Source organism: Adiantum capillus-veneris, chromosome 3, assembly GCF_014529385.1.
Source record: "Adiantum capillus-veneris isolate H3 chromosome 3, ASM1452938v2, whole genome shotgun sequence".
NCBI lineage: Eukaryota > Viridiplantae > Streptophyta > Polypodiopsida > Polypodiales > Pteridaceae > Adiantum > Adiantum capillus-veneris.
In genome coordinates, this window is record NC_140933.1 from 31,336,388 (window position 1) to 31,345,606 (window position 9,219).

At 45.6% G+C, this 9,219-nt stretch overlaps 1 protein-coding gene across 1 annotated transcript in view; it reads right to left on the reverse strand.

Moving 5' to 3' along the window:
- Positions 1 to 6,943: 6,943 nt before the first annotated feature.
- LOC147460697 (uncharacterized) overlaps positions 6,944 to 9,219 on the reverse strand; it is a 68,544-nt gene continuing 66,268 nt past the window's right edge. The window contains exon 10 of the mRNA XM_086508412.1: positions 6,944 to 8,316. Coding sequence (XP_086364538.1) covers positions 7,239 to 8,316 — 1,078 coding nt within the window. The 3' untranslated portion in view covers positions 6,944 to 7,238. The remainder of the gene's footprint in view (positions 8,317 to 9,219) is intronic.

The following is a 9,219-nucleotide window of genomic DNA, read 5'->3' on the forward strand; positions in this document are numbered from 1 at the left end:
CTTGTATCGGGGTGATTCCTGTATTTCGAGGTGATGCTCTGTAGCTGGGGCGAGTGGCCTTAGGATTTTGTGGTTTGCCTATTTGCTCGGGCGTTGCGGCCTCGCTTTCTGCCTGTCAGTGGCTGGGGTTTGTTGGTTTGCATCGGTCGGGTTTTGCTCGGGCCCATCATCATTCACGGGCGCGATTATTATCTGGTTGGTATTAATCGCCTTCTTCGATTGGGCTTCGCTAAAGCTTCAAAAATCTCGATTATTACCCATCGATATATAATCGTGGTTTCTTTAGCTTTGCCTGGAAACGATAATAATCGTTTTTTTTTTTTTTGTTTGCTTAGCTTTGCCTGGAAACGATAATAATCGTTTTTTTTTTGTTAGCCCTGCCTTTGAACGTATCCTTACTCACTCTCATATACCAAACCATCCCAAAGTGAGTTTATATAATAAGCTCAAGGCAGCAAAAGCGAAACGTTATCTTTGGAAGGGCGCTGGTGAGTGAGCCCAGAAAGTTAGTAAAGTCTCTCTTTTGCGGATGGGTGTCGGTGAGGCGGTTCACCGTGCCATGGCGAGCTCCTCTAAGCAGTCATACGCCGAAGCAGTGGCAGGCAAACAGAAGTCAGCGGTCGAGCAGCCCGACGATCTGAAGGCACTCGACCCGACTGGCGACACTGCGAAACAGAGCTCCGGGGATAGCGGTCAAAGCTCCCTTGGGAATCTGAGCAAGGAGGAATTGCAAAAAAAAAGACGCAGGTGGCAAAAGACCTAGCGGCAATCCTCAGTGCACTATCATTAAACAAAAGGTCACGCGAAGATTCGACAACGCAAGAGGACGCTGGTGAAGGGGCCAAAGGGGATAGAGCTTTCCAAGCACTCAAGAAGGCGCTCCCACAGCGTGTGAGGTGGAAGATGCCGTTACAGTGGTTATTCCCCTTGCTATTGTGAAAAGGCAACTTGCGGAGGTCGCCAGCTCCACTCTGGTCTTCGGATTTATGGGGAGAGTTCCCAATAGAATCGAGCTCACTAACTGGCTCTGCAACCCACTGGTTCTAAATCAGTATGGCTCGGAAATGGTTACCCAGTATATTGCTAAAGGTTTCGTGTCAGTCCAGTTCAACGACAGCACATTGGCTGAGAGGGTCCTGGCGAAAAGCCCTCTTTTCTTCAACCGAGCGCCGGTGTGTGTGCTCCATTGGGACCCTCTTTTTGAATCTAACGAGGCATTCAAGGATCTTTGCCCAGTTTGGGTGGAATTTGTTAACCTCCCTGTATGGCTTAGGAAGAACCTGAAGGACCTCGCAGCTTCGCTTGGGATCCACTGTTTGTCCCATCTGTCAGAGCATCGGGTATAGCAGCAAACAAGGTATGTATCTGGTGGGATTTGCGAAAGCCACAACCAAAGAACCTGGTGGTAAATGTTGGAGCAGGTCTAAAGGCCATTCCTCTGAACTTTGGCACTTTCTTCGGGGCCTGATTCAAATGCAACAAATTCGGACACTATGCGAGGGCGTGTCCTAGTGAGGTGCTTAAGTCTGCAAACCAGATAATGGAAAGAAGCGAAGTTCAGGCTACCCCACAGGTTGGCACGAATGCAGAAGATCCAACAAAGAAGCACACTGAATCTCTAGACAAGGCAGAGGGTGGTCAAAATAAAGACAATTTGGGTAAAGATGTGGAGAAACAAGCTCAGGGCCACCGGGGTAAGGGCAAGACCACCCAAAGCTACCGCTTCTCATCCACTGCTCAGCAAAGAACGGCCACCTTAGTTATGCAAAAGATCGTGATGTCTCCAAATCTTAGGTCTAAAGATGAGGGTTGGCAACAAGTTTCTCATATCTCCTGTAAACGGTTCAAAGCGCAGGCTAGGGCCGTGGGACAGGTCAAAGGTCTCCCGCCGGATCTCCCAAAGCCTACTTTCCTGTATGACAACTTATTTGAAGTCTTGGGGAATACGAACCAAGAGGACCTGTTCACGTCCAAGCTGGAGTTCATACAGATTCCAGCAAAAAAGGAGCTAATGGAAGAGGACAACCTGAAAGAGAACTCCGGGGAAGAGTTTCTGGAGGCAGAAGAATTTGTCCCCCTTTCCCAATGATGGAGACTCTCTCTATGCAATCCTGGAATGTGAAGGGAGTAAAAACCCGGAAGAAGGGCACTCTCTTCTGGAAAGAAGTGAAGAAAGAGAAGGCAGTGAATTGCTGGGCCATACAAAAGCACCATTTGGATGCTCGTAGCAAGAGAAAACAGGCTGTTGGGAAAAAACTTATTTTCTATGGGGAAGGAAGTGACGGGTTCAGTGGGGTCTTATCTATTGTTGACAAAGATTTGGAGCCTAGGGCGGTGTTCAACCACCCCTCCGGAAGAGTCCTTGGAGTTAGGATCAGATGGGACGATCATCCTATCACCATTGTAAATGTGTATGGCCCCTGCAACGCAAAGGATAGAGCTAAACTATGGATGCAGCTCAGGGATACTCCGATCGAAGGGGAGTGGCTGAGGGTTGGAGACTTCAACATGGTCGAGAAGAACAAGGACAGAACAGGCTCCACCAATATACTGGCTGGCTTAGAAAAATCTAAATGGTTGAGCTTATGTGAGAAATGGGCCATGGTCGACTTGTGGGAAGTGGGCCCGTGGAACTGCATGCCTGGGTTCACCTACACAAGCCTTCAGTATGCCCGCACTGCCTCCCGGTTGGACAGATGCTACTGCTCTCATCAAGCTGACTGGACCTCATCGACGTTAGAGATGAAGGTAATCTCAACAAGAAGCCTCTCCGATCACATGCCTTTGCACTTACAACTCAGAAAGGATAAAGGGGGGGGGGGGCAATCCCCGAGAGGGGAGAAAAAGCTTCTTGTTACAGGGACACACCTCTTCAAAGACCCTCTCTTCAAAAGCATCACCAAGAAAGCGTTGGGAAAGCTCAAGAAAGACGTGGGGATGAATAAACCTAGTGCTTGGAATCTATTTGTTCGGAGTGTGCAAAAAGCAATTAAAACTGCGGGTCCTCGGGTTAAAAAAGCCCAGGAGGCACATATCAAACATCTCACAGAGGAGATATCGCAGCTAGCCTCAAGGAAGGCTGCCGGACTGGCTACCGAGGATGAGCACAAGCGATGGCTTGAGGCTAAATCACACCTGGCCAACGAATAGCTGGAGGAAATCAAGAAGGCAAGATTTCTCTCTAGGGAAACGTTCCTTCAACAGAGCCTGCTAACCAAGCACATTTCTTTAGGGCTCTGAAGATAAGGAAGAGTCGAGGCCACGTGCAAGTGCTCGATGATGAGAAAGGAAATGCAACTCAAAACCAAGATGAGATGGCTGGACGTATGCTCAACTATCTCGCCAGATTATCGGCCAGCGAGAGACCCAATCTCAGGAAGTGGAAGCAGCCCGGGCGTCTTTAATTGGGAGTGTTGAAAAGAAGGTTCCCCAGGAGGAAGCCAACCGCATGGAAGTGGCCTTCTCTGAAGAGGAATGCTCAGAGGCACTAAAAGCTCTTGGGAATGAAAAGCCCCCCGGTTGGGATGGACTGACGGCTGAGTTCTTCAGGGAATTTTGGGATGATCTCAAGGGTCCAGTCACACGGATGGCCAATCAAGCGGTGTCCGAAGAGTCGCTGGATGCCAGTGTTAAGAGAGGGCTTATCAAGCCCATCCCCAAACAGATATGTTGCTCTCAACTCAAACATTGGCGTCCCATCACGATGATGTCAGTAGCATACAAAGTCATTGCCAAGGCAGTAGCTCTCAGACTTGCCCCCTTGTTGAGTCGGATCATTTCTCCCCACCAACATGGGTTCATTAAAGGGAGGTCTATATATGACAATATCTTGGCAGCAATGATAGGAATTGAGTATGCATCCTTCTCCAAGCAAGAGTGCATCTTATTACAGCTGGACCTTGACAAAGCCTATGATAGAATCGAATGGTCCTATATAGAAGAAGTCATGGGAGCTCTGGGCTTTGGGCCTCGCCTGTGTCGCCTCATACGTACACTAGGCGTTGGCAGCCAATCAGAGCTCTTGTTCAACGACAGAATTGTGGGCTCTTTTGAGTTTAAAAGGTCGATAAAGCAAGGATGTCCCCTGGCCCCCTTATTGTTCGCCATCATGTCACATCCTCTCATTACGATGCTCGAAGCCAGTGCTGCGCGGGGAGAGATTCAAGGCCTAGCATTATCGGGCAATGACCAGCTACTGGCCAAGATGTTCGCAGATGATTCTCTCCTATTCTTGAAGGCATGCCCTCAAGTGGTCAGGAGAGCTCTGGAGATTGTACAAACATTTGCCGTGGCCTCGGGATCCAAGTGCAATATAGAGAAGTCAAGGCTTATCTCCCTGTCGGAGAATGACTCTTTGGACCCTTCAGTGTGGACAGGAGAGATTATTTCAAAAGGAAGTGTGTTCAGACACCTGGGAATCCCCGTAGGGGTGGACGTAACCCACAAGCAAAGATTTCAATGGGTCCTGGAAAAAATAAGCTCAAAAATGAGAAGATGGGAGTTTGTTCTCCTCCCCTTCCAAAGCCGGATTAGAGTGATAAACTCTTATATGATCCCGTATATTGCTTTCCTCAGCACTGTCCTCAAGATGGCCAAGTGTCACTGGAAAGAATTCTTAAAACCAGTGAAAAGGTTTCTTTGGAAGAACAGCACAAAAACCTCCCGGCCATGGCAGTGGGCTAGATGGGAGATAGTTGCTCGGCTGGTAGACCAAGGAGGGCTCGGCATTCTTAACCCTATATCCCATGCTGAGGCCCTGTGTGCCAAATTTATGGTCTCATTGGTTAAAAAGGACCAAGCTTGAGCTATCATGACCAAGGAAATGCTTGATGCAGCTAATCTGGGATCGAAAGGGGGAAAGTGGAAGGGGGTTGTGATGCACGACAAACTTCTCGCCCCGAAGTGGTCTAATATTAGTTCTGGTGGACTCTCAAGGGAACTGGAGAGGAAGTGCAAACGAGCAGCTGAGGTTTTGGAATGGGGGGAAAAAACCAAATACTTCAAGAACTCCATTTTGCATTGGTCCCCTTGGCTCTCTAAAATATTGGGGCCGCCACAAAGCCCCTATTGGGTATAAATAGCCAAGAATGTGAATAATAAGGGGCTCGTTCGACTGAAGCAATTTTGGGATGGTAACAATAAGTGCTGGAAAACTGCCAACTCTGTAGCAACTCATTATCAACTGAATGGCTTTGAGATCTTACTAGTCTACAGGGTGTTAAAGGAGCTTGATAAGGTGGTGATGCCAATTTGTGAATCCAATTTTGAGTGGGATGCTTGGAGATGGCCCGAGAGTAGCCTCTTCTAGAAACCTCATTCTAAAGGCATTTACCATGCACTAATGCACGAGGAGAACTGGTGTAGCCCCCTCAACAAGTTATGGAAGAGGCACTGGACGGAAAAACGGTGGGAGGAAGTCATGGAGAAGATCTGGAAGCCAAGGTGGCCTAGTATATGAAGGTTTTTTTGTGGAAAGTGATGTGGGGTGCTTTGCCGACGGGCATAAAGATACAAGAAAGAGAAATCGGGTCTTCTCGTTGCTCAAGGTGCAGAATAGCTAGTGAAGACCTAGCCCAACTGTTCATGGGATGCCAAGCTATCAGTGGCCTGGCTAGGAAAATATGCAAGTGGATTCAAAGGACTTGGCAAATTAAGTTCTTCAAGAATGATCTGATCTTTGGTAGTAACAGGATGGGAAGTCCCGCTATTATGGTTTGCACTCAAATAATCAGGTACTACTTCTTTCACCATATTTGGCAAGCAAGGAACTATCGAGTGTTTGAGGGGGATCTGGTTGTGGCAAGTTTTTGTGAAATCATACAAGAGAGCAGAGTGACGATCCATATGATCAGAGGAAAACAAGCCTCAGAGGATTGGTCCAGAACCATACTCCAGAACCATACAGATCATGATGACATCTTGTAATAAGTAAAGCCTAGGAGTAGCGGTTGCTCTGCCAAGCAGAGAACTTGTAATCCTCTGACCCTCAAGGCTCAGTCTGAGCTCGAGGTTGATGTATATTTCTGATGTTAATACTATCCACTCACAATTGTGAGTTTTGAAAAAAAAAAAAAGTTTTCAAAGGATCAAAAGCAAGGTCTATACATGGCCCTTTGAGAAAACAAGGTAAAGCCTCAATCCTGAACAAAATGCCAAGTCATACGAGGCCCTCTAATGAACGGACCACACAAACATTTGCATCCTACTCCTATAAAGCATATTTTAGCATGCCCAAATTTCTACGTATGCACATTTCCAACCCATCTTATTTCAAATGCTTTGTTCCAGTATGCACTTAAATTTCTGTTGTAATTATATTGCTGTTAATAAAGGACAGGTACAATCTACATAACATATATCTAGGAAGGGAAAAGTACCAAAATAACAAATAAAATTTGGGGAAAATCCCAAAATACCCCACATTTCCTTGCATCAATTTTGTATGGTTTGCTCCAAATTTTGGGCAATTTAGTCTTTTTGACAATAGAGATATATCTTTAAGGGTCTTATGTACTAAAATTTTCCCCAATAAGCTCATAAACAGAGGTGTTTGTGTCTACTGATAATAAGACATTTAAACTTAAGCCCACACACAATATCCTAGTTCTATCAACATCAGTTGAGGGAGAACTAATCTTCCTACGAAGAATTGCAAAAACAACTTTGTTGGGAGCTATTTTGGAAGGGGTACTTTGGGAATTTTGGAAAGTTTTAAGGGAATGTTGGACAATTTTGGCAAAATAAGAGGGGTGTTATGGGAATTTCCCAAAATTTCAGGGGCATTTTGGTGATTTTCCCATCTGAAGATATATAATTAGGATGCCATCATGAAGGCATATGTTGCCTTGGGTACAGGGGTGCCGTGAGATGAGGCTCTTCCTCCTTTGCTGTAGTATAGCATTAGTACTAAATACACTCAAAATTACCAAATTTAAGAAGGGGATTAAGCACCAATTGGGCACCCTAATTTTTAAGTTTAAAATGAATTTGATCAACATGGTATTCAACCCTCGAATGCATGGAAGCCTCAGAAGGGCCAAGGGTGTTTGTTGAGGCAGACCTGTCCAGGTGGGCATCTACAAAAGTCTAGATTCTAGCCAAGCAGGTATTGCTTGTGGATGCATAACGCCCAAGGCTCAATTCCCAATGGCATTAAACTTCGTCTCAGGAAATAAAAAGGTTTTCACTGTAAATATTTATCTCCCATTATTTGTCCATAAACATAGCTAGTAGTTCATTCAATCCTTCAATAATTCAAGCTTCACACCATTATCCTCTTCAAGACATTCTGCTCCAGAGTCCCTGCTAGTGACTGCTGCCCCATGGCCATTTGGTAAGTCAGCCAACTTCCCATGCCTGCTACTTCCCGATCTTCTTACCCCTCCTTGTGTGCGGCCACATTTAACACTACTTGCTCTGCTTGTCGATGGTGTTGATAGATCACTAACCAGTAGCAATCTCGACATCACATAAGCCAGTAAGTCCTCCCTGTGGGCAACAGTGAATTCAAGATGTGCATAATCGAATTCCTTGTATGAAGCATCGCCGCCGCTCTCCTTGAGTACCTGATAATGCCGCCTTATATTGGCCTTTGGGATCAGCTTATCTTTCCGGCCACCCACAAAGTCCACAGGAATGTCGATCAGTCCATAGTGTTTTCCAATATCTAAAGGGTATGAAGTTCCATAGGCCTCAATGTTAGCATTGACTCCAAAGTCATACATCTGAAAACGGTCGGCAAGCCGCATCTGGGACAGATGGACAAGGACCCGATACGCAATACCTGGCATGTCATACATATTGTAGTGGCTCTGGCCCAATGCCTCCAGCCAATTTGAACTGTCTCCTCCTCCTATAAAATAACTGCAAAGAAATTGTACAAGAGCACCTAGAGCAGGATAATTTCGAAAGTCACGCGCTAACTTGTTGAAAAGGCCCCTAAAAATCCATGTTTTGATGTAGAGGCCAGGCACCAAGATGAAAGCGATTGGGGCGAGAGCAGGAAAAAGAAACTGATACAAGTCATAAGGAAGAGGCGCTTCCTTGTGAAACCCTGCTGGGGAGAGAAGTATCAGGCGAGATAAGAAATGTGGTTTACTCTCGAGCCGCCTTGTCACAACATATATGAGCAACCCAGCACCCCCTAGGCTATGTGCTACACCACAAATTGTGAATGGTTGCTGAGCTTTGGAGTCAGAGACTTCGGAGGAGATTATTTTCAGATCATTAAGCTCTTTTATTTTCAGCTCACGGATTTTTTGGACCATAGCAGGAATATCTTTTGTGCCATGCTCATCAATAGAAAACTTCCAGTACCTTGAGAAAGAAGATACAGAAAATGCAGTTAAGATCCCTCCATTCAAATTTACCATAACATTAATTGAAAGATGGAAACAGCAACCAAATTTCAATTCCCACGCTCCAAATAGTATTTTCATAATGCATATGCATAAGGCTTCTAAGCTACAATCAAAACAGAAGTCCCGTATGAGTACTACCAGCACACGGCCTCAAGTACCAGTTCAGAAATCACAACTTAGGTTCTCAATCATGCTAATTCATCGTATTAGGTATATGCATTCGTTGAGTGGGGAACGTCAATCCAATCCGATCACCCCCCAACAGACCATAGTCACCACAAGAAATGGAAACAGCAGAAACGGAAGCGGAAAAACAGGAGTTTCAGAGTTTCGATCAACGGCGTTTCTTTTAATTACAAAATTAAGTCAGTGTACAAACTATTATAGGATTTACACATGCACAAGCCACCCAAAATGCTCAAAAGCCACAATAAGTGTGTAAAGAAGCCACAAGAGTCACTCTTTAGTACCCGTCAAACCTTGGATGGAGGGAGAGAGAGAGAGAGAGAGAGAGAGAGAGAGAGAGAGAGACAGAGAAGAAGAAGAGAATAGAATTTTAACGTCGCAGGAAACTATCCCAAGAGACCTTAAAGAGAGAGAGAGAGAGAGGGAGATTGCAGTAAGTGCAAAGTACCTTAGTACCTAGATTTTTAACTCCCCAACAAAAAGGAACAGAAAATCCTGTTCTCCCAAAATGTTACATCCAAAGGAGAAGTGTTCATAATTCTTCAGTACGTACTTCCAGATAACAGTTACCTTTCTATACTTGCATGCCAAACCCTGCTCAAGCTCAAAATGTCCTCTTGCTCCTCTCAACCTGAGATTGTCTTCATAGGCTTAAATCCTCATCTACACCACC